Raw genomic sequence first — 26,830 nt, 5'->3', positions numbered from 1 at the left:
TGTCTTAGTTGATGATAAAAAAATAATAATCGCGCCTAGGGGTATTTTACGTCGGGTACATGAAATGGGCTCCTTTTGTAAGACAACTAAAAAATCACCGTGTATGATAACATTTCATTTCAATGAATGTCAATCATTCCTATCACTTATCAGTTGATCTCTCAAGGTGATAGAAGATATCTATAAGCAAGTGGACCAGCCGCTTGACATCTCAATGCTTTTAATGCAACTTATCATGCTTGTTATTCCTTGAATTGGAAAAATTTCTTCGAAAAAGTTTTAACTTCGGCCGTTTAATATCCCAAGACACAGAAATCAAGTCAAGAAAAAACATAACTGACAAGTTAATGCCAAAGTCATGTTAGAAAAGCAAAAATATTTTATAAGTGAAACCAATAATCAAATCGTTTAATAGAATGGATCGAATAATTGATTATGCTTATAGCATTTGGAATCATATGACAGCATGGTACGACAGACAAATCGTGGACGAGTTTGTGCAATGCATCCCTCTAAAACCAGGGACCATTATAGTCGCAGTGATCGGCATCATCTACGGCTTCATCGGACTTTATCTCTTTATGTCTGTATGTGTGCACTTTGGGCATTGGAAAGATATCTACACGGACCGGTTCGACTTACTAATGTACTTATTTTTCATCTTCATGTCAATGATCATCGTTTTCGTCGCCAGTATCATTTTAATTGTAGGGGTGATCGGGGAATTTGAGATCCTCTTTTACATTTATACCTGGTGTATTATCTCACATTTAGGAATCATCTGGTTGATGACTGTCGTTATGTTTTTTTACTGTTTATTTGAAGATAAGTGTTTTCAAGGGCACGGGATGGGGCACGCGGTGGTGGCGTCAATAATCAATGCTTTTTATACTCTCGTTTGGATTTATGTGATTTTATCTGTGAATAGTTATAGGTTATCCATGTGGGACTATTAAAAGTAATATTAAATTAAGTTTTCTGAATACAGTTTATTATGAGTTTTGAAGTGTTGTTTTTCTTTGAAGAATATTTTGTGGGTAAATTGAGTGACTCTATATAGTTTATTTATGTAGGAAAAGCAATGTTTCGCTGATATCGACTTGTAAATTTTATTAATACAGTATTTTACTATAGACCTTTTGAGCCTTTACTTAAATTCCAACAATAATACTAGTGTGGAATGAGCAAATTTTATATTAAATGAAATAAAAAAATAATGCACATAGATAAAAATTTAACGCATTATCAAAGAAAGTCAAAGCAAAGCTGTTCAAATAATTCGATGTAGGAACACTGAATATCTTCATCAAACGTTTGATTTCAACAGGCGCGCAATTTTATAACTTTTTTGATCAATTTACCTAAATAATGTTGATGATTCAATTGTCTGACAATTGGAATAAAGGAAATGGAATCGGGAATTTGGGAGTACTGATATAATCTCGAACCAAGTGAGCATTTTACGCGGCGTGTTAATATTTGAAAATTATGGGTCTTTTTTCCTGGTTTCCTCGTACGATAATAGAGTTTTCCTGGAAAAAAGTAATTTACATCTTTTTTATTTGAAATTTTAGTTTAAGCCCTACTTTCCCCAATTATTTTGTTTTCTAGTAAAACAATTATTTTGGAACAACTTCAATCTATTCGTCAAAAACCATGGTTGATGTGTAATTTCTATGTTTACCATGTTTTTAGTTTACTATCAGAACTTTAAATCAATGAAAGTTCATTTACTTTCTATTTTAATTTATATGTAACAAAATTAATTAAGTGAAAGTAAAAGTAATTTATATATATTTACAAGATTATCCTTTATAAATTCTTTTAAAATGAGACATTTGAATTGCAAAATAAAATCCATGGTTCAATAATGAATTTCTGTTCCCCGAAGCAAGCATCGTCGGCAGTCTATTAGTCTTTTTCTATTCTTTCTTATTTTACTCGACGCCCCGTAGTTTTATTTTTTTACTTTGCAATGTGATTTACGTTTTGCTATAGTGCTAGATTTTTGTGTAAGATGTCCAAGTTATGTAGTTAGAGAGAAAGAAAAGTGCCTACAATTGTAATAGGTACGACTACTATTTGAATTAATTCAAATATATCGAGAATCAGGCACAATGACAGGCAATTGAAATTGATAATAATAAGTAACGATGGCTTTAATAAAATTGTTTTTTTTTTCAATAATATACCATATTATTTTTGTGGCCGCAACATATTATATATGCATTGCCCGTAATGCCTGAGCTCGTAAGATTACAAAATATATCCCTACCTAGCACGAAAACCCACATCCATGTAATCTATTGGCTCTTAATTTTAAGCAACCCCTTGGCTCCCTGCCCGGTTTTCACGTGACATAATAGCGAATATATTGACCAGTTAATTCCGATGAACTGGAACAAACATAATGTATAAATTGAAATAGGGAGGTGTTGTACGCTGTATTTCAGCCAGCCTTTTTTAGACAGAATTCAGGTTATTCTTTTTGGACAGCTTTTTAGCTGCGTTTCTTTGGATTTTTGCGTGGCAAAGTATAACTCGTGGCAAATCTTTAGAATTATAACCTTAAAAACATATAAGCATGCATAATTTGACAATTGGAATAAAGGAAATGGAATCGGGAATTTGGGAGTACTGATATAATCTCGAACCAAGTGAGCATTTTACGCGGCGTGTTAATATTTGAAAATTATGGGTCTTTTTTCCTGGTTTCCTCGTACGATAATAGAGTTTTCCTGGAAAAAAGTAATTTACATCTTTTTTATTTGAAATTTTAGTTTAAGCCCTACTTTCCCCAATTATTTTGTTTTCTAGTAAAACAATTATTTTGGAACAACTTCAATCTATTCGTCAAAAACCATGGTTGATGTGTAATTTCTATGTTTACCATGTTTTTAGTTTACTATCAGAACTTTAAATCAATGAAAGTTCATTTACTTTCTATTTTAATTTATATGTAACAAAATTAATTAAGTGAAAGTAAAAGTAATTTATATATATTTACAAGATTATCCTTTATAAATTCTTTTAAAATGAGACATTTGAATTGCAAAATAAAATCCATGGTTCAATAATGAATTTCTGTTCCCGAAGCAAGCATCGTCGGCAGTCTATTAGTCTTTTTCTATTCTTTCTTATTTTACTCGACGCCCCGTAGTTTTATTTTTTTACTTTGCAATGTGATTTACGTTTTGCTATAGTGCTAGATTTTTGTGTAAGATGTCCAAGTTATGTAGTTAGAGAGAAAGAAAAGTGCCTACAATTGTAATAGGTACGACTACTATTTGAATTAATTCAAATATATCGAGAATCAGGCACAATGACAGGCAATTGAAATTGATAATAATAAGTAACGATGGCTTTAATAAAATTGTTTTTTTTTCAATAATATACCATATTATTTTTGTGGCCGCAACATATTATATATGCATTGCCCGTAATGCCTGAGCTCGTAAGATTACAAAATATATCCCTACCTAGCACGAAAACCCACATCCATGTAATCTATTGGCTCTTAATTTTAAGCAACCCCTTGGCTCCCTGCCCGGTTTTCACGTGACATAATAGCGAATATATTGACCAGTTAATTCCGATGAACTGGAACAAACATAATGTATAAATTGAAATAGGGAGGTGTTGTACGCTGTATTTCAGCCAGCCTTTTTTTAGACAGAATTCAGGTTATTCTTTTTGGACAGCTTTTTAGCTGCGTTTCTTTGGATTTTTGCTTACCTTGCAGTATAACTCGTGGCAAATCTTCTAGAATTATAACCTTAAAACATATAAGCATGCATAATTTAGGAGGCCTAGCAGCTCGTAAAGTGAGACTAGCTGTACGAGTGAGGCAGCACTCTAAAGGGTGCGGAGCAGGCAGCGTGTAGAAGAAGTAGGCTGCTAGTATCCCTAGCCAAATGATATTTATGCTATAATTTAACGCTTGACTGTATTAAAATTGTGACTGTGACCTTTCATCTCATCTTTAGAAATAATACTTGGTAGGAAAAGTAGGTATCCTGGAATTGGTTTCCAATGTTTGATAGAACGGATAGCCTAGTGATACCGGTCACCTGGGGATCGATCTCTATGTAGGATAAGTATTTGTGAAATCCATGGATACTTTGTTCTGAGTCTGGGTGTCCTTGTGCATGTAACTTGAAAGTTCGAGCGACCCAAAGATTAAATACCTTAGTGCTATTTTGATTTATTGGCAAACTATAAAAAGGAGTAACCAATATTACCCTGTAACCCTGTGCTCTGTGCACTTTCTCCATTTCGAAATTAACTCAAAAGTGTGTTCAACAATTTAGTGTTTGTTGTAATAAATCTCACATGCACGACTTTACAAACACTAATATGTCCAGAACAAAACAAATTACAGTTGTGTTGACTTGCATTACCAAATTCTTAGTATCTGTATTGTGTGCGCTGGAAAGGACTAACTGTTTTGTCTATACAGAAATTATAGCCCAAGAGCCAGCGATTTCCAGACTTTCGTAAAAAAAAAAAATGCGGACAACATCACATACATTGTTCTGAACCCAAAGTAAGTTGCCAAAGCACTTGTGTTATGGAATTCATATACAACGAAGGTACCACAAACACCCAGACCCGAGACAATGTAAAAATGTGAATTTTTACATTGACCCGACCGGGGTTCGAACCCGGGACCTCAGAGATAGCGACACCTTGAAACCGGTGCGTACGCCACTCGACCACGGAGGTCGTCAAAAAAAAAGTTGATGAATGACTTTTTGTTCTTTTTCAATGTTTAGGGTTCTGAAACCATAGGGTAAAAACGGAATCCTATAACTAAGGATCCACTTTCTGTCTATCCATTCATCACCAAGCTGTTCCTCATTAACTGTGATAGCTAGACAGTTGAAATTTCCACAGATGACGTATACTGATTCCCATTTCATTAGCAAAAATAGGATCGATATCAAGCGACGATTGGTATGATCATAAATATAAATGGTGGCCAGTTTCTTCTGCAATTTTTTTTTTATTTTGCCTATGTGTTTAGAGCCTTCAGTATCTCCAGTCCGACTTGCAATGGACCAATTTTAATCCAGCCAAAATTTTTTTGAAGAGAAAACTACGCAGTTAGCCCAGTTAAATTAGTTATCACAGATGCAATATCCAAAAGGACATAAATCAAAATTAATAAAATTCACATAAAAATCTTTAGCCTTCTATATTGCTTCGGAAAACAAACCGACATTGGCCATATTTCAACATTCATTGATGGATTACTATCCATTTTGACGTTTCTCTTATATTAATTGAGTGATGGACATAGAGTGGGTATAAAATCCTCGCTTTCTTTTTATTTTTTATTTTGATACCTAGATTTATTTGTAAGCACGTGGATACAAAAAGGCACGCGTGGATCCGAATCTACCACTTTCAACTTGGCAGTCCATTAGTCATACCTTTAGGTAGTCACTGTTATCGTTATCAAAGCTAAATTAATACTTTAACTTAACTGCACGGTCAGACGGATAGTTGAGGTCACTACGCTACGGTGACTTTGTGCATGTGACTTAAATGTTTTTGAAACCCCCGCGACACAAGGATTAAATTCCTCACTGCGGGAGTCGCTTAAAATAAATGCAACCAATAAGTTCATGACATTGTATATATTAGTTATTGGTGTATTTGAGCAAGTCAGCGTTCAATTGTTTCACGTCGTGTTTCAATTTATAGATGAATAATATTTGATACTTGATCGATACGTATTTACTGCATCGGCTGCGATAGGACTCCAAGAATAAAGTGTATGTTTTGATTTACGTTAATGTTTTAACACTGTTCAAGAACATGCACCGTTGAGGGTAACAGTAGGGCTCCAATCATATTTTTTTCAGCTTATTGACACTAAAGCAAAGGTATGCCAGAGTAATGAAAGTTTTGGATCAGAGTACATTCTCCCAAATTAGAATTATCAATAAATTTGAGTAAATCTCTCTGTCATCGTCAATCATCTCAATTACGCTATTCGTCAAAGGGTACTCGTTCGAATTTCATTCAATGAAACTCTAAATAGCCTTTGATAAACTTCGGCTGTTAAATAAACGTAATCGTAAAGGTATTATTGTGTTATCCTAAACCACAGAATAAATTCGTCACTAAATCCTTTTACAAACGGTATCATTGTTCGGTGAGCTTATCCGTTTGCACAACAAAGCTCAGATGGCCCGCTAAGTACCCATCAAATAAAGCCTTTAGTATTAAAGTATCTATCGTTTAAATCCTAAATCCTTGGCCTACAATAAGCCTAATAAATTACTTCGTCTTTTGTTGAGACGTAACACATTTAACGCCTAATTCATGGGTATGGATTTGGTTTGTTAGATTCCGTGGGAAACCACAATTCGAGGATTTGGGTTTGAGGCAAATGTTTTCTTAAAGGTTTTGTTGGTTAACGAGAACACGGCTCAGCCACTTAACTTGCTCGTGTTTGAGTACACAGTGAGTCCCTGCAAGAGGCTTTGTGTTCGTACAAACCCGGCGTGGTTTTGTGATTTGCAACCATGTGGCGATCGCGTGGATCTGCGTGAGTCAGATCTGATCTAGGCCACAGTTTAGCTGACAAAAATTTTGCTTATAATCATATTCAAAACTAAAAGTAGGTGAGTATCAATAAAATCCATGCTACAATATAACTCTAGCAATTGTTTTTCTTTCGTATTTGATTACGTGGAAATACAATTTTTCAAAGCCTGTATTCCTAAATGAATACTAATTTATTTATTACGAGAGAGTTGAGTACTCTTTTGCATGCTGAGTAATCTATATCTATACTAATAAATTAAATAAGTTTGTTTGTTTGTTCGAACGCGCTAGCTAAACAAATTCGAGCCTTATGTCTTCGCAATAGAAGTCTTACATAATATCCCTTGTCACGGTCTCAGGTGTTCGCCTCGAGCAAGAATTGAAGAATAATTCCAAACACCTTTTTCGAATACAGAAACAGGTTTTATTTAATAAACGATGCTTTTAACGCAATGTCTCGTGATAGGGTGATAATAAACCTCCTTTTGAATTGGGTTTTGTTCAATGATTTTTTTTTATTTAGAAAATCCATTTTGAAAATGAAACAGAGATTAGAGTACCTTACTTACACTTTGCATTTTGTCCCTTTTGCTTAGTAATGATATTGACGTGATTTTTTTTCAGGAAAAATTGGACGCAGTCGCTTGAAAGTCATTTCAGCACTAAGTATAGAATTTAATTTTCAGACTTTTTAATTTGGTGTAAGTAATCGTTATTTTGGTGGCTATTTTTCGTATAATCAATGAAAGCGAGCGAAATTATAAAGAAACCAGTATATCTAAACTTTATTTCAAGATTTTAAGTTTCTTCCAGTCCTACAGAGTACATCAACTATACGAAAACAGAAACCGTTCTTGTTACAATAAGGTCTTCAGATTCTTTTTATAAAAAAAAAACAATAGTTTTTTTCCAATATCTTTATTGAGGTCTAACATTCCATAGAAAAATAGATCTTAATCCTACTAGCAGCAGGTATATTTTTCATTGTTCGCAATATGTACTGTAGTTACACGTATTATACTATTGTAAGCTTAGCGAATTCGTATTTTTCATCGACTATATTTAGCACCTTTGGTAGAGAGCTATTATTATGAAATAATTAATTATTCAAATTAAAAATATTTGGAACGACACAATACTGAAGGTTGTTAATATTTCATAATAACCTCTTTATTTCGCTTTTTTTATAAAATAACATAAAACCTATTCCTATAATTAAACACAAAATAAAATACACTATCATACATTTGACTTACGAAAATATACTTAAATCAATAGTTATTGACGCACTGAAAAATCAAAAAAATATCAACATTTAAAATCTTAGGCGTAAAATTTTGATTATTTTAACAATATAAAATTTGTTCAGAGAAAGACTTAACAACTAAATGCAATTAGAAATGTAGTGATGTTACTGAAACACACAATCCCTAATTTATTTTTTGACAATAATTGGCAATGGCTATAAAACTAAAAGCAACAAGTACATCGTTATATTATTACTTAAAAGTACTAAATACTTAAATCTTAATTATTAACACAAACTTTTCGATCAATGTAGTGAGCGACTGTAAGTTTAAAAAGTTTGATGTGAACGAATTAAAAAAAAACAAATGCCTTTAAAAGTTCTAGAAGCATGGTCACTTGACATCGTGAAAGCGAGACAGCAAACCCAGAAGACTAAAGGATGACAGTGGCATCTCGCTTCCACGTAACAGCTGAAACGTGAACGCGAAACTTTGTTAAATGTTTTTCTGCTATACCTACGTTGAAAATAATTGATTCGGAGAACAATAAAGGAGTTTCCTTAAAGTACTACTATTTCGGAACCATTATGTTCACAATTTCTCTGAATTGAGAATAAAAACGTCATTGTTATGTTAAGTTAAGGCAGCTCCCAGTTGATTTTGTCGTCGTATCGCTCCGTTTCCTTCAGGGGCGAGAATATTGGAGCCTTCGATATAATACCTGTAAAATAACATTTTCAGTTATTCGATTATCTTTTGTGTTTAAATTGGATTGGAGTACGGTTAAGTAGTGATGTTGTAAACAATTTTGGAGTTGTTTTGATTTGTAGGTATTTGGATTTATGGCCTGGGTCATGAAAATTGCTTAACAAAGAGAACTATTTTTTTCCCTAGGAATGGAGACCAATGAAAGAAAATATAATATAATAGACAATGATAAAATTAGTGTATTGTATTTCATAAATTTATTAGGAGAGGTGTGTGTTCTCTCGTTGAATGTGGTGTGAGTTACACGAACAATGGTACTTCAAAAGTACTCTAAACCACCTAAGTGAGACGAACACATTTTTGGTAACTTGTTTTAACTAGTTTTCATATATTCGTAAAGTAATAAGACCGAAAAACAGACGACAACCTAATGAAAGACAAAGAAAACACCATAGACAAGGAATGTTAAAGAATGCTAACATCCTAAAACAAAAGAGAAAAAAACTATCAGAAACCCTTGAGAGAAGGTTTCAAGATTACCAACAACAATCTCAATGAGCGTTAGCTAATTTAGAATCACAAAACTATTTTCCTTTAGCACGCCATCTGAACCTACCCGAATCGTCCAATATCCACAATTATCAAATTGTACAAATTGAACGGAGGGCGACGGGATATTCTCTAATTTAACCCTCGACTAAAGCCCGAGCTGGTTCGCCCATTTTAGAAAACACTTGTATGTTACAGACCCATAAAATTACGGCACTCGGGACTTGAGGCAAAGCCGATGCAACCATGATATTTCACCGTACAGATTTTAACCCATTTAGACCTACCGTACCATATACGGTACACTTGTTATATTTTTTTTTTGCAGGTACTCGCATAATATTTTTAATATTATTTGGTATTTATGTCGAAAAGAAGAATAGTGCTCATCGGAAAAAATACGCCAGTGCAATTGAATGCTGATAATAGTGCAGATTTATTGACAAGTTTCGTAAATTATTTTTTCTGCGGAGACATGGCTTCCAACAGGTAAATATACTACAATTATATAATTTATACAAATAATTTCCATCTTTTATAAAACTAAATACTTCTTGTTTCATTGTGACATTTGAATATCCTAATTATTATTTATTTTTTAGTTATTTAGACATGAATAATGGTGTACCCTATTTGGTACGGTAGGACTATATGCCATTTCAATTAACTTTTTTTTGCTTTCAGACCATTATCCTGAATGACATCTTATCTTTATTGGAAGAGGGGGATGTTGAGACAACCGAAGGTGAAAATGATGTATTCATACTTCCGCCTGATAATGCGAATGCAGAACTGACAGACGAGGACTCTGGAGACGAAGATCAGGTCAATGTCAATAATCTACCTCCCAGCTTGCTCAGAGCGGACGCAGAGCTACGTCAACCCGCTACAGTTAGTTTGGACAACATTGGGGATCCGGACACGAATGATGAGCCCCTTCATAAAGTTTTAAAAAAATATAACTGGAGGAAACGGGATTACGAAGGCTCACTATCATTATGGCGACCTGATTACCACGTCCTCAGGAAAAATCACCACTAGAATGGTTTTCTTTGTTTTTTTCGGAGGATGTTTTTGATTTATTGACCACTGAGACGAACAGGTACATAGGAAGAAAAAACCTTGCTGCTGATATAAAAATAGAAGAGATGAAGTGTATGATTGGTGTTCTGTTAGTAAGTGGCTATTCCTCGGTAAATAGAAGACGAATGTATTGGGAGAACTCGCCTGACGTGAAGAATGAGCTCATTGCTAGTGCTTTATCGAGAGACCGCTTTTCCTACATATTTTCAAATCTACATTGTATGGACAACCATCAGTTAGATTCTTCTGATAAATTTGCAAAAGTTCGGCCACTTATGAGCAAATTATCTGCCAAGTTTCTAGACCACTGTCCCACAAAGAAAACACAGTGTTGACGAAGCTATGGTGCCTTATTTTGGTCGACATGGATGTAAACAATTTATTCGTGGCAAACCCATACGGTATGGGTTCAAACTGTGGGTAGGAGCTACTGCGGGGGGCTATATAGCTTGGTTTGAGCCTTACCAAGGGGCCACTACAATTTTGAACGCCAGATATGCTGAATTAGGCCTTGGGGCTAGTGTAGTTTTGACATATTCAGATAAACTAATGAAACTTGAGCTTGGATCCAGATATCACTTATATATTGATAATTTTTTTACCGGGTTACCGTTGGTTGAAGAGTTAACAAAAGGAATATGGGTGTAACGGGCACTATAAGAGAAAATCGAACAGGAAAATGTCCTTTGATAGCTAATAAAGAAATGAAGAAGAAGGAAAGAGGAGAGTATGATTATCGTGTTAGTGACTCCATTATAATCTGTAATGGCATGACAACAGCATTGTTACAGTTTGCTCAAATTCAACGGGGATATTACCGTGTCATAAGGCAGAGAGATACTCACAACAACTAAAAAAGAAAATTAGTGTATCTCAGCCTCACTTGATTCAGAAGTATAACCAAAATATGGGTGGTGTCGACTTATCTGATCAAAATATTTCGTCAGTCAGAACTAGCATCCGGGGAAAAAAGTGGTACATGCCCTTATTTTGCATTGTCTTGACATGTCAGTGCAAAATGCCTGGCTACTTTATAGATACAATGGTGGCAAACAAGATTTATTGTATTTTAGACGTCGCATAGCTATATCCATAATTGAATCGAATAAGTCTCGAAGCAAGCCTGGACCTAGCCGACAATCATCTCTAACTATGGATTCCCGATTTGATGACAAGGGTCATTATATAATAAAACAGCCCGATAATAAAAGAACGAGATGTGGACATTGCCACCGACAAAGCCCAGCAAGATGCATCAAATGTAATGTTGGATTGCATGTTGAATGCTTTCTTGCTTACCACACAAAATGCTAATTTAGTGTATGTTTTTCTTGTATTTTTAATAAGTTTTCATTTGCTGCGGTTTTTTTTATTCTGATTACATTTTAATAACTATGAACAATAAACACTTTTTTTCATTTTTACGGTATTTTTCTTACTCCAAATCCTACTGTACCATATGTGGTACGGCTATTTCCCAGACCCTTTTATTTCAGGATTTTAATTTTTTAGGTTTTCCTAATATTTAGACCCTATCACCTATATACTAAGAAAAAAACAACATTTTAGAAAAAAAATATTTCAGTACAATTTTAATCAAACCAGCTTTGTTAATCAAACGATTCGGTAGGATTAAATAAATTTGTTGGCCAAACATTCGGATGCCAACCCGTTGTTCAATATGAGTGAGCTCGTTGATTCACCTGTACCGACGTCTAGATTTAGTGATAAGTTTGGTAGCTTATGCGTATGAGTTAAGGTTGAAATTTGATTGAATGTTATTTTGCAAATTCAAAATTATAAAGTCAATTTTATTTGAATATTGACATGATTTTGATTTTCAGAGCAAATAGTTGTAGCTTTTTTCGGTAAAATAATTTAAATGAAGCTACGTATGTGTTTGTTCAAATCATAACTTTTAGACATACAAAAAGGTTGAAACAATAAAACATTATTTCAAGATGGCAATACCGAAAATAAAAGTGCTATAGCAACAGCTATTGATACTCCGACAAATCCCCAGACGTTTCGAAGCTCATAACGGTAAATGCTGTTCAACCTTTAATAATAGGTACTTTTATTTTTAACAAAGATCGCGATTCTTATCACAAAGACTTCCATAACATTTTGGCAACAGAATACAAAAAAGGCTTAAATCGATAACGTTTTAAACGTAAGAGGATAAAAGATTGTAAGCACTTTCGATGGTTCTCAGTAAAATTCAATAAATATTATTTCTTCCACGAATAAGCTTATAGCCTTAGGTACATTTATGCCTAGTCACTGTAATTCGTATTACTGTTTGGTTTCGAAAAGATGAACTCCATCTTTACGATACATTAGAGATTTTACTCTTGAATGTAGTTCTTTTTTTTTGTTAATAAACGCATTTTTCTCTTAAGACCCAATAGAGAGTTTGGGGCGCTTTGATTTGAAGGTCTCTGTTGATGTAGGAACAGAATTATCTGTGTTTAACATCACTTGCAGGCAACACTTGGTCCAAGGACGTAGATTATGAACATCTTTTAACATTGAAAATAGTTATGCGACAACTTACCGAATCAAACAGGATAGAATTTGATAGATGAAAACAAATACACATCGAGCATACCTCCATCATAGAGTGTGAAGTTTATTTGTTAGTTTAGCGTGCGCAAAATGGTTACGAATCAGATATAGCCCGACAACGCAATATTTATGGGCGGTGTATGGCAACATTAATATTTATGAGTTCCTGCCCAATATATGCCACTTTGTATCACTGTTCACTCGCATACCAAATAACGTTTTTTTGTATTAGAATCGAATCCAATTTTGTGTAATAATGATACAGTCAGATTAGGTTGCGTTGCAAATAGAAGGGTGGATGTGAGCTGTAAAATAGGTATCAATGTAGAGGTATCAACAAAAATTATATGTTTTAAATTATTGGAATTCAAAGACTTAACTAAAAGAAGGTATTTTACCAAATCGTGGTTTCGAAAAATCATTTTTGTCCTATGAATTGGGAATGACTTTAAAGCTTAACTTTATACCACGCGGCATTAATAAACATAATCTAATCTTTTCAGGATGATATGTATTTTTTTAAACCTGATAACAACCGACATAAAATACAATTTAAATCGATTTAAAAAGAAAGTACGAAAAAAATGTGGTAAAGTGAAAGAATGTTAGAAAATTCCATTCTTAGTTATAAAATAACAAGCTTACCGGTACCAAATCCGACGCCAATTGCCAATACCATTGTCGTGATCAGAGCTGCCAGTTGAAACAGCGCCTGAACCCCCGCCGACCTTCCTTCCTGTACACAATGGGGATTAAAAGGTTTTATTTTTAGAAATTGCACTTTAAAAATGTTATATGCTGTCGGTGAAAATTTCTCTGGGATCTTTAAAATGAGATGAATCTGCGACTGCAGAAATCTTTGTTTTGGATAACGTTTCCAAGTGATCAGTTTGTCTACTATTTTTTTTTATACTAATATATTGAATAGATTTTTTTTGTAATAAAATTCAAATACGGTAAAGTAATGATAAGTAATTTATGTCTGATTTATTATACCTTGTATTAAAAAACCAATAAATTAAGAATGATTTCTGGAAATGAGTATTTCCTGATAAAATAAATAAAGTTATTCTTATCAAGCTAAACAGTTGGTCAGACTTACTCCCATAGCTTCGAAAATATGTTCCATCTCAGATCCATAGGTTTCTGAAGTTATAAAAAAGGCAAAAAAGACCGAGAGGAGACCGGAATAGACTCCAGGCATTCCATGAAGGTTGTTTACACCGCATGTGTCCTGGATGCCGAATTTTTCCATTGCAGGCTGAAAATGAAAAACTTTTTGGTAAAATTTTATAAAAAGTAAAAAAAATAAGGATAGAAAAAAGATGCGGGTAAATAAGATAGGGAAGGAACGTTGCATAGTTACGATTAAAATTGCAAAACAAAAAAAGACGATGGTGTAAGAATATTTTTTAAACAGTTCTGAAACCGAATAAGGTACTGCTAGAATCTGCTTTTTTGATACAGTAAAAGTACTCATAATAGTGGTAACCAAATATCTTCAAAGAAAAGACTAAGCCACAACAAAGGAAAATGCGTAAGTGAATAAAATTTTCTGCAAAACATGTATAAAGACCACCCGAAAGCAAAAATTCTGTCGCCACACTACCTCAAGAGACCAAGATCGCAAACTTTCACAAAAATATTATCTTCTTTAACACTTAAACATTTTCAAGGAACTTCAAACTAATTTCGTCTCTAGATGGATAAACTTTGTACTTTCACAGCACTAACATCATTTGTGTAGGCTTGGTAAGAAAAGGCCAGGATTTTACAGCTACTGTCTTGCAACTAAGTTAGCTGTTGAGGAAACCGTTGAAATTCAGTTTCTTATGCTTTATACGTATATTATTTCTCGGCATCTAGTGCTTGGCTTTTCAAAATCATTGGTTGTGGGGCGGAAGGCCTTAAGTTCTTACAGGCATTAAAAGAATATAATTTCTTAGAAGTAGGTATGGTTTTCTGCATATGGAATTTCAAAAAACCAAATGTATCTCAAAATACCCTTAAAATGTCACCATGTCACATTACTTTTTAATAATATGATGATGTTTCTAATACACAAGTTGTGTCATACACAACTCTTTTCCCAATAATGTTAGGCCAGCCAACACACACAGCAAAATTGACGAGAAATAACATCGTGCCATAAATAGGGCGCATGTACATTCATGTTCCATAATGCCAATATATATTTGTCCTAGTTTATACCCAGAAACAACTTACCGTCAAATATTTGTACCCACAAACGCTAAGCACGCCAGCTCCTATGCCAATGGCTATCGCTGCGCCAGGAGATATGAAGAAGTTGGCGACGGCACCCACTCCCACGCCACCAGCGAGCGTCGAGTTCTGAACGTGCACCATGTCGAACTTGCCCGCTTCGTGGTTCACTATTGAGGAGACGATGAAGGCTGTGACCTGGAGAAATATTGGCCGTTACTTTGTTGTTTAATGTGAGCATGCTATTTTTTTTTTCAAAGATTTTGGCATTACGTTATTCATGTCATTTGAAGCGTTTCAAATCGCACGTATGTACAGATAAGAGGTTTTAAGACACAAAATTGAATGCCCGCCTTGGAGATCGAATTCGCGGCAAGTACGGCCGGCATCAACCGGCTATCCGTGTAATCACAGTCACAGCTATTAAATACATTTAAAACTTGACTTTTAATAAAGAAATAATTATTGCATTGATTTAATTATTGTTTATGTTTGTTCTTTTTTTTTGTATATAGCCAATAAATAATTGACTCAAATAATTCACAACAAGGTCTTCAGGTTAGACCAAAGCCAATACATAAGCTTACAAAAAATGAAGAGCTGCTACTTTTTTTAAATTGAGACTGTTGCCCAGTTTGTGGGCAATTTGCGATAGGTAGCCCCTGACCGACCAGGAAAAGGCCGAACGGACGTTCGTGTTTCACACACACCTCAAAAATCTCAAATTTTTAAATTGTAATTTTCACTTCAAATCGAACATATTAATATCAGATCTTTACCGTAGCGGCGGCAAGCGATAAGTACGTATTAACAACCGCTCTCTGGTACTCAGCGTCCGAACTCGATAGCGCCGAGTTGAAAGATGGCCAGTAAATCCACAAGAATATTGAACCTAAAACAAAAAAAAAATATTATTTTAGATGAGAATATTGACGGCTATGTTTTTCGGTTGGTCTGAACAATAACTATAACTCGATACAATGAATTTGAGAAGTTTAGTTAAGCTAACTTTCAATTAAAATAAGGTGTTTAACACTGAGCGTTCATTTTAATAATAATAAATCATTTTATTTTATTATTGACCTATTACGGCTCATGCAAATATTATATAAACCGACAAACTAATATAGATGTTGTATAAGTAGATATTGTAAATATATAGCTTAAAATTAAGTCAGTAATGTTCCTTGTACTATGTCTTAGTGCTTCTGGTGGTAATGTGCGACTTTTGCAGGTGTGGGAACGAGACAGCGCAATATACGCAGTAGAACGGCATCTCACTTCGACAGCTACAAAAAACACTGTTTTTAAAGTTCATCAGAATATGGTTAATACAAATTTTGACTTACTATTCAAAACCCTTTTCTTCATATATGGTTTGTCGAGTAATTTTATTTTTATAAGGTCTATATGTATAACAAAAGGTTTTCTTCAGTAATAAAGTATTTTTGTGGCTAGATCTATTTTTAAAAGCTGTAATGCTTTCTTTGATATTTATGAGTTTGCCATTAGTACAATGGACATTAATATCTGAACCATGTTTTATTTTATTTTGGGAACAATATATCTAAGTAGAATTTACGGTAATTTATAGAAAAATGATTTTATGTTTCTCTTCTTTGTTCGCTAAATTTAATGATCAGTTGTGTGACCTTAGTGAGATTTAAGATTAAGATTTAAATTTCAGGTCAGGCTAAACGGCAGACAACCAATCAAAATCAGAGGATTTGCAGCGGGATTGTCCGAAAGGGCAACCGTGGCCCCAGTATATGAAGGGCAAATGAAGGAACTTGTGTGGGTTTTAGTCAAAGAAATCTGTCATTCCCATCCGCTCAACGGAAAGTGCAAGGAGTCATTTGATGTTTTCCAATCTCACAAAAAGAGGTTCTAGTTTAGAGTTGGCCTCTTTCAGGTACTATTAAAAGGTAAATAGTACCGTGGTATTACAACTTATTACGGTACTCATTACTTAGTACTGATAGTTTCACTAAAAAGTTCAGTTACCCAACATTACTGAATCAATTTCAAAAGAAACGTAGCTTTCTGTTCAAGCATGAACACATAAGCGGTATGTACGTCCAATGTCCATCCTTACAAAGCGAGAAAAATCCTGAACTTATGAAGTTATATGTGTATAAGCGTCAGAGACAATCTAGACAAATCTAGGTCATTCCGTCAGTACTTGTATAATGGAGCGAACGTTGGAGGGAACATTTTCAATAATATTAAAAGACACTTTTACGTACGCTATTCTGTGGAGTTGAGCTGCATTAATGTGCAGTTTAGAATGTGAAGATGAGAAATGTTTTTATGACAAAATCATGGTTAATGTTCTACAAAATAGGGCCGGTCAAGTGCGAATCTGACTGGTGACACTGCTAGTTCCGGACCAATAAAGCTGAAGAAAAACCAATGGGTTGGGTGCTAAATAGGAGTAAAATTTGTGGGTGGGGTAAATTAATTTCTCATACAACTAATTTATGGCCACAAAACTCCTTGATTTTTGGTATTTGTTGTTAAAGCAGTAACAGGAATACATCAGGGCAACTAACTATTTTGTTTCATAAAACATTTATCTCTACGTAGTATCTATAGAAATAAACGTAATGCATTTTATATATAACCAGCACCGAAGTGTTAAATTGCCTAAATATAGAAAGATTTATTAGTTTTTACACTTTATGGTGGGATCATAATAATATGCGCGTCTACGTTCGTGATTTTTTTTGTATATTTGCACTCTTTATTTTACAAATCCATAGATCGCAGTATCATGTCAAGCCAGCATGAGCGAATTCAGGCTAATATTAGCACACTAGAACATTTACGTGTAGTAAATATATCGTACATGGATCAACGTCTCTGAGCTACATTTAAACGGATAAAAACGTCTCTATTCAAGAATAGGAAATAGTTTAAGGACTGCGATATGTCAGCACATATTATTTGCAGCCGAATTTCCTTAACATATTTATCTACTTTATTCGTAAATCGTATCTGCAAAGTCGGTTCGGATCTAAATCCGAAGCGGGCTTTGGAAGCAAGCGCATGAGGAACTGACTATCTACTTATTTTTGCACTTCGTAAATGTACTCAAGATTTTTTCGAACATTTCTAGCTGGGACGTTGAATTAAAAGCTTGATAACATTTTCAGATCTGCTCGTATAACATTGAAGGAAGTGCTATTTTTTTGGGAAAGTTACGAAACTTGAATATGCTGAATTTATGGGTTGTTTACTTGAGCAATAGACGAAACAGGCAAAGTACGAAAGTGACTTCAAAATATCTATGTTTTATTAATTATTCTTAGTCACTACTAACTGGCCTCTGAAAACATCGTGAGGAAACCTGGGTTCCAAATATTGGAATCTGGAACCACCAAACCGCAGTGAGCAAGCGTGCTTATCGATGCTCAAACCCTGTTTGGGAAGAGGCCTGTGCCCAGCATTGGGACTTTATGGCTTAGGATTTTTGTAAATAGTTATATTTATTTTATGTTAATGAAACAACTATTGGTTTTATTCAGATTTTAGGTTCCAAACACAAAATTTGACGCGCAGTCTTCTAGAAGTTTTCTACTCACCAATCATAGCAGTTGTATCAGAGACGTAGCTGGGCCCATCCAACCTCTGTACTCCTTGCGGCGGATCAACCTTCTTCATCCTGAGGGCAGCACTCACTCCGAGACCGAAGTAAGCCCCAAACGTGTGGATTGCTATTGAGCCACCAATATCTGACACCTGAAACACGATCGTAAAATACAGAATCTTAGTATTAATATAAGAAAATTGAACGTGGGATAAAATGGATGGCAGTATGTTATTATACAGGTACATGTCATACACGGTCATTTAGGAAAATGCGTTAGAATCTTTCATCGTGAGATTTTACCAAATGCTTCCACTTATTTTTATAAAGTATGTAAATGTCTATAGAGCATTTCAATTGCTCTGTGTGTTACGTTTATTTAAAACTAGCTATGCCAGTGAATATTTTTAGGAAATATCTTTTAAGCATTTTTTTTTTCTCTAACGAAAACGCTAAACGAGAGATCGCGTAGTTTAACCTGAGTAATTTCTCAAACTATATTCTTTAAGATGTCTTTTATAATAAAAAAGTTGTAATTGTTGTTATTATAAAGAAATTGTAAGATGCCTTTTGATAAAAATCTATTATTAACGCGATTATCATATTGTAAATCAAACATTACGTATACTATGTAAACATAGTGCATAATTCCGTACAAAATGTGTTAAACACGATTTTGTCAAACACCTAAGTAGATATAACCTTCAAAATTAACATTATTTATCATCAAAGAATTCTAAAAATATAATGTTGTATCTTCAAGTTAACAGTATTACTGGCAAATCTCAGTAATTGTGATTATTTAGATCTGTTTTGTTAACGTTAGTCTACCCATTTTTGGGAACGTAAAAATCTATTTGACTTTCCAAGCACTGGTACTTAGCTGTATCCGGTTCCTACTAATATTAAAAACTCGAAAGTTTGTATGTTTGGTTCCCGTTTGCTGCAAAAGCCACTGAATGGATTCATACGTCACTTGGTACACAGATAGTTTATAATCAGGTTCATTAACATTAGTTTAAATCCCGATTTCATTTTCCCGTGGGATCATTTTCGATTTTTACCGAATTTTTAGTACGTTCCTATACTGATCACACAGGAATAACAAACAAATATCTTTGCAAATTAGTGTTAAACTTTGCAAACCTGAAATACGGCCTCGCAGAGATACAAATTGGTGCACCCGAGAGCTGTTTCTATGATCGCTATGAACAGCAATTGAGGACCACTCGTCAATCCAAGCAGAGCTCCAAATGTTATTAGAACCGTTGCTGACATGATGTCTGCCTCTGCAATGTAAAATAATAAATCACAAGTTAAAAAATACATAACCTTAGACCTAGTTGCGCCTAATTCGATACGCGACAATACCGCCCCGTCAGCTCATGATCAAGGATTTAGAATGTGTAGAAAACTAATCGGGCGATTCCGATAACTACGCGTCAGTTAACCGTCAAAAATTAAAACTATCAAGTATCAGATGTATCATGTGTATATAAAATCAAAACTTCAATTATTTATGGATAGACACACGAACTATGTATGTTCAGAGAATAATTGGCACGAAACTTGAACTATAATTCAATTATTATTATTTTTTTATTTTAGTAGAAGTATCTGTCTGTACAAATATGTAGGTATCTTCTAGCTCTCACTATAAATTGACAACTTTTATTTCGACTAAGATACAACTGATTTGATCATCGAAAGCAAAAGAATAGATAATTTAATTAACAGAGTGGCCAGAACAAAATCAAAACTTATTCGAAACGTAATTAAATTTCATACAATTTCAAAACAATTTGGACGCTCTAAAACCTTTCTTTTGTATATCTGTACGGAGCATTTAAAATTTTCCTTTAATTAAAATTTAAGACCTTCGCTATTAAGATACAATACTTATTTGTTTGAAACAAATCAACTTTAGAGATTGAATAAAGTAAGGTCTTAAACAAATGAAGAGTTTATTGTTCTGTCCGGAACCTTTCCTTTCATTCGAGGTCTTTGAATTTATAACCATTTTTGTTTCGTACTCTAAAACATTGGATCTTTGAAAGTTTGAAAGTTTATAATCTACTTAAGGTTAGTCAATTTAGTCCAAAATTTGAGTTAGATCTAAAAGATGATAAAGATGTTCAACATGCTGTTCTCTGAACAAATGGATTGCAAGAAGATAGTAACGAGACCAAGTCAGGAAAAAATGAAGATCAAAATTCGTTTTTTTTCCAAACCGAAAGCTTTACCATAAAACTAGGTTCGGTGAAAAAACTGTATCACTTCCCTGTAAAGATCACTGGTTTTTGAATAAATAAAAAAAGTTGAGGAAGTTCAAAGTTCACTGTACATATTTTGGGCAAGCTCTATTGCAAAGATTATTATTCTAGTTCTCTAGCAAATTGTTTAATTACAGTGTCTTATTTGACAGGACTACTTGACTCCATCTATATAAAACAAATTACCATAAAAGTACTGGAGATGTCAGCACCTATTCCTAAACATCAGGTTATACTGCTGGACAGTATGATAAACATAAATTGTTTAATAGTAAAAAACACATAAATCTCTTACCTAGCAACAGCTTCTTCGTAATTCTGATTTGCATGTCCTCCATATGGAAGAAGTTTTGGCACAGCAGGGCCCATTGTATCACCATCGCCGCTAAGAGCCAGTTGAATCCTAACGCACTGTAGCAGTACTTTTTCAGGAAGGTCATAAGAAACCCGAAACCTATGAATATCATGACGTGCGTGTCTTCATAGCCTGAAACAAAAAAAACATTTTTGATAAAATATGGTTTTAGCTAAAAATTTCTTTATTTTTAAAAAACGACTCGCGCAGTAAAGAATTTAATCCTTTTGTCGCGGGGGGTTTTACTAATATACAAATCACATACACAGGACACCCAGACTCAGCAAAAGCATTGGTGGGTCACACAAATGCTTGACATACACGGGGACCGAACCCGCGACACGTCGCACACACGTTTGGCGTGGTTTTTTGGTAGCTCAACCACTCGGCTTTGAGCATTGCATCTCAAAGTACTATCCTTGGATAAAAACGTTGGCTGGTGTATTAATGCCGGGTCATAACTAATCTCACACTGAAATTTCTTTCCTAGCTAGGCACCCCTGTTTTTCAGTGTCCCCAGTTTTAACATAGCTACCCACCCCTTTAAGAGAAGTGAAAGTGGGTAAGACTCTTACTGACTAAACTTAAACTGAAGTGCAACTACTCCCGCGTTTGGTTGGTGCTTGGCAATGCATTGAAATTCATCACACATGGACATCCCTTTTACCCCTCGTTTACACTAGGGTTTTAAAACATGTACGTATATTATACAAATTTTATGCAATGTTTTCGTTTCTCAGATACATGTTGTATACAAAAATTATTATACATGTATAAAACTTCTATGAAACTTGTTGGTTGAAAACTTCTAGTTGCCTACATGTTTATGATCTCATGTTTTTGTTGTAGCAAAACTTGTAGAATTCGAGACAAATTCTGTCGTACCTACTATTATAATTTCTATTAATAAAAAAAAACTGTTGTGAGAATGGAAAGAGAAGATGCTGAAGAACTTTACTTCATGTGTGCAGTAAACTTCTACATGAATAAATACTTGTTGGATACAAAGTGTGGACGAAAGAATGTTTGAGACAGTCTTAATACATGTATAAAACAAATAATTATGTTTTTAAAATTATTCTACAAGTTTTGCATCAAACTAGTATTTAACTTGTTTCTTGGTGAAAACGAGGGGTTAGAAACTCGCCTTAATACGTATTAAAGAAAATCGTGTATAAAATATGCGTCTAGTTAATTTCTGTCATTTTTGATAATTAATATATATAAAACAGTGTGTAAAGTGTGTTTATCTGAGAGTGAGTAGATGAGAGGGGTACATTGTTTGTGTGATAGGGTTGTGGATTATGGAGTGTAGGTAATTGAGAATAATTATTTGTGAGGTTTGATATTTCTAAGTTAATTGTCAAAATTTAAACCTTTTTTGGTGTACTAACAATCGAAAATTAATATAGTTTCCACGTTGCGGCTTTAAGTGTCATAATCTGAACATGAAAATTGGAATTATAATTAATTTACTAAATCAGTAAATTGGAAACGGATACCCACTATAAGCTCACAATGCAATAATTTTAATTTCCATGAGATTATTTTCATGAAAATGCATTGTTATGAGGCTTACGGTAGTTAATTGTGGTTAACCAATTTTACATGAAAATATGGTTTGGGGGGCTAAAAATCATCACTGAAATAAAACCAATTTCATAAAAAAAAAATCCTTCTCACAGATGGCCTTTGGCAAACTAATGATCTGGCAACGATTTTTCAATTGATAAACTTTGCCACTCATTAAATCACTTAAATGAATGGCAATTGATAATACATTGACTTTGACGTTCGAAAACCATCCAACATCATTTGCCAACATTTCAAAAGAGTAATGCACAACTAAAAAAACAATTGCCAACCAATAAACAAAATTTACGACTAACAGCTATTGAAGTCTCCATAACTTTTTTACAGCTCCAAATAAACCCATTATGAACTCCATCACGAAAAGAGAACAATACATCGACCTTTCTATATTATCTTTCTTTTATCTGTTTATTTTTTTACCCAACAGTAATTGTTAAAATGTCAAATGAAAAATTGCAAATGAAATTACACAATTCATTGTTTTTTTTTTGGCACAGAATGGGCCCTGCGAGGATAATAGGACTTCAAATGGATAAATAGAACGTGAAACATTATATAGATACTACTTTTTTCCTCTGATTGCCAAAACCCCTTTTTGTTTGTACCTATCTGACCTACAATTTTCCGATAGATTACAAAGGGTTGGCTTATTTTAATTAGTGAAAAATGAGCACTTGATCTAAGCAAATACAATCTTGACGACGAAGTTTTATGTATAGCATGAAATTTGGATAATAGGCATACCTATCCGATTCTAAAATCAACTAATTTTAAACATTGCATATTCATGATTTATACCTAAGTGAAATAGTTAAAACGTTAGAATTACTAACCGTAACTCACTCCTACTTCATTTTAATTATGTAATTTTTAGCTAGATTTCTATACTAATATAAAAAGCTAAAGAGTTTGTTTGTTTGAACGCGCTAATCTCAGGAACTACTGGTTCGAATTGAAAAATTATTTTTGTGTTGAATAGACCATTTATCAAGGAAGGCTATACCTATAACATCACGCTGCGACTAGTAGGAACGAAGATACAATGGAAATTTTTGAATTAATGGGGAAAATTCTAATCACGTGGACAAAGTCGCGGGCAACAGCTAGTATTGAATAATTTTCGTCATTATGTCTTCACGTGTAACAGGAAATCAAAGCCAAAGTACTCCAAATAACTGAGTTCATTGACTTAAAAGTTCAATAGCCAGTATTAATAGGCAGGTTAAAGAAACCAATAAAAGAAAAGTTAGAAATCAAGAAGTCAACAGAAGAAATAATGTTGTCATACTTCAGGATATCTTAATTAAGCAAAATGGAAGAAATCATTGATTGATTGAAGTAGTCATCTTAGACGTTGGAGGAGACCTGTTCATTGGCAAGTTACAGTAAAAAAAACCGCTCTTATGCCTTATTCTGACTCTCCATCCTGTGGTTTCTGTACAAATTGGTTAAAGGCAAACAAAATAAAAGCCATAAAAATGCTTATGCTGCTTAAACGCAACACAAAACCGATATAGTGGCAACAGAGAAACATCATCTGTGAAAATGTCGATTGTCTAGCTATTCAATTCTAGAGATACAGCCAGGTGACAGATAAACAGATAGATAGCCGCAGTAATACGGTTCTGTTTTTACCCTTTTGGTTCGGAACAAACCAAAAAAAAGGTTAAAGAAACTGTAGAAATAAAAGCACATCCTTAACGCGAAAATAGAATTATAAGTACATTAACAGTCGCCAACATAAACGCTTCAGAACATAATAGTAAACAAATACATTTATTTAGTTAAACTCTTGTCTGTCGCAGTGCAATTAATCTGAGTCTGAAATCGTGAGACCACTCCAATTAATTAGAAAATAATTGGTGCCTTTGTAAGAACATATTTTACTTTATCGTTATTCAGAAGATCGTTTTATATCTTGAATTTTATGTGAAAAGATGAAATATGAAATCAGCAAAAACACATAAAATGTCTTTTTCGTGCAATCATTCCCACGTTTAGTATTTGTAGAAAGTTAAATACTATTTTAATTTCTAAACAAGAAGAAAAGCAAGTAGTGTTTTAAGACTATGACAATACAAATAAAGAACTGAACAAATGTATTGCTGATACGTGAATACCACTTTAAGAAAATAAAAATTATTGCCTTGACTTGACATATACCTACCACAAGAGCTTTGCCAGTAATAGCAGAGCATAGGCTAAGAAAAAACGATTGTAAACAAAAAAGTCCTCGAGATTAAAGAACATAACCAAACACGTATTAATGACATCTCTCATACGTTTTCACCAATCCCATGCGAAGTAATAATATGATAATACTTAACAGTATTCCATTTGAACCTCCTTGAACATTAACATAAATATAAGAAAGTTATAATGAAGTCGGTGTCGGTTCCGTGCAAGCTTCCGTGTAGGCCGGCTGGGGATTATATCACGTGTAAGTTTCTACAACTGCTGTTTCCAAAGTAATGTAATAAGTGAATGTTTTAAATTAGTATATGTGGAGGAAGATTGTTATTTCATTTTTAATAATGAGTGCCTAATTCCTGAATCACATATATACCTTATGCCATTTAAGAAACGGTTGCTCATTTGCCTGTATGTGACTTTGTAATTCAGCAATGTCGTTTTTTTAACTTCAGAAACTCCTTCTATTGCACCTAATACAGGCCAATCTTTATCGTGATCCGCGATTGGCGATCAAAATCCAATAAACACCAAAACGCTTGAAATATCTTTTCCCGTAAGTTGATTTTGCGCACTGGTGAAATAACGGATTTTGAAACTATCGCATACACCACATGCCTAAGACACAATCATATTATTTAAATTAGAAATATTTCAAGTCTAAAATCGAACATTATTTCTTTAAAAGTATCGAAACGAAGATGTAGAATTGAATTGTATTCAAAAACAATTTTATTTCAATTCGCTTAGCTAACAATACATTGTGAAAGAGTCCTTTATGATTTAACAATCATTAGCATCGCTCTTGAGACCGTGTGAACGGAAATCTTGGGTGACGACAGAAAAGACGGATGAGGAAACGGCAAAATAAATAAGACGAAGATATCTCAGGGTAATAATACAAGTGCGTGTTAGCATTCGCGTTTCTTTTTTAGGGTTCCATAAGCAGAGGGTAAAACGAGACCGTGTTATTATGACTCCATTGTCTGTCTATCTGTCACGAGACTGTTTCATGAAAAAACATGAATTATCTATTTGTCGTTCTACTCGTTAGATGATGACAGAAAACCATTCGTGCGCGAGTTCAATCCGCAATTGATCGGTTTTCTTAGTTTAGAGCCAATATCATCAAAATAATTTATTTCAAGCCAGGAATGATCCCACGGGAACATAAAACTCGGGATAAAAACTATCCCATGTCTTAATCCTTGTTATAAATTTTAATACCTGCTATTCTGTGAACCAAGTTTCGTCATTTAAATCTCTTAGTTTCTAAAAACACTTGCAATTATAATTTTTATTATTTATTTCCAATTTATTTTAAGCTTTGACTATCGCATCAAAATTAATCTCCTTTTAACCCAGATATTTAATTTTCAGCACAAACCATTGTAATTCCATTGTTTCCGAATTTAAAATATTTCATACACATAAAATAACAAAAAATTAGTGATTCCCAATACATTCGATTCACTAATTAATATAGTATGATGATTAAAGTTTTACTATTGATAAAAATCATTGATAAAACTGCAGTTTTGCGGGCCAAATATTTTTTCATGGGAATGCCACAACAGAACCATAAGACTCGCATCCGTTTGGAAAATGTAAGCAATACACACACATCCTTATATAGTAAAAAAAAATATTTTTGTAGCTCACGACGGACATTTTTATACGGGAATGGAAAAACACTGTTGTAAAAAGTCGTTTTGATCCGCCAGACCACCATGTCATACCATTTCTAAGGTAAAAAAAAAAAACAAAATGCGTACAAATTAAGAACCTCTTTCTTTTGAAGTCAGTTAAAAAGATAATGATGATTGTAAACTTCTGGAGAGCCTTGAACGTGATAAAGAAGATTTTATCAAGAGTTTTCTTATCGCTACGTAAT

General features: G+C 33.8%; 1 protein-coding gene across 3 annotated transcripts in view; it reads right to left on the bottom strand.

Annotated features, from left to right (window-relative positions):
- Positions 1–7,463: 7,463 nt before the first annotated feature.
- Positions 7,464–26,830, bottom strand: part of LOC113495783 (ammonium transporter Rh type B) — a 36,538-nt gene continuing 17,171 nt past the window's right edge. For all 3 annotated transcript variants that reach the window (XM_026874717.1, XM_026874720.1, XM_026874719.1), the window contains exons 3-10: positions 21,094–21,285; positions 19,672–19,814; positions 18,521–18,677; positions 15,716–15,828; positions 14,940–15,134; positions 13,816–13,974; positions 13,359–13,449; positions 7,464–8,526 (exon numbers count right to left, since the gene is read on the bottom strand). In XM_026874717.1, coding sequence (XP_026730518.1) covers positions 8,444–8,526; positions 13,359–13,449; positions 13,816–13,974; positions 14,940–15,134; positions 15,716–15,828; positions 18,521–18,677; positions 19,672–19,814; positions 21,094–21,285 — 1,133 coding nt within the window. In that variant the 3' untranslated portion in view covers positions 7,464–8,443. The remainder of the gene's footprint in view (positions 8,527–13,358; positions 13,450–13,815; positions 13,975–14,939; positions 15,135–15,715; positions 15,829–18,520; positions 18,678–19,671; positions 19,815–21,093; positions 21,286–26,830) is intronic.

The sequence above is a fragment of the Trichoplusia ni genome, chromosome 7 (genome assembly GCF_003590095.1).
Source record: "Trichoplusia ni isolate ovarian cell line Hi5 chromosome 7, tn1, whole genome shotgun sequence".
In the NCBI taxonomy this organism is placed as follows: domain Eukaryota; kingdom Metazoa; phylum Arthropoda; class Insecta; order Lepidoptera; family Noctuidae; genus Trichoplusia; species Trichoplusia ni.
The sequence above is the reverse complement of the archived record's forward strand: the minus strand, read 5'-3'. Positions and strand labels throughout refer to the sequence as shown.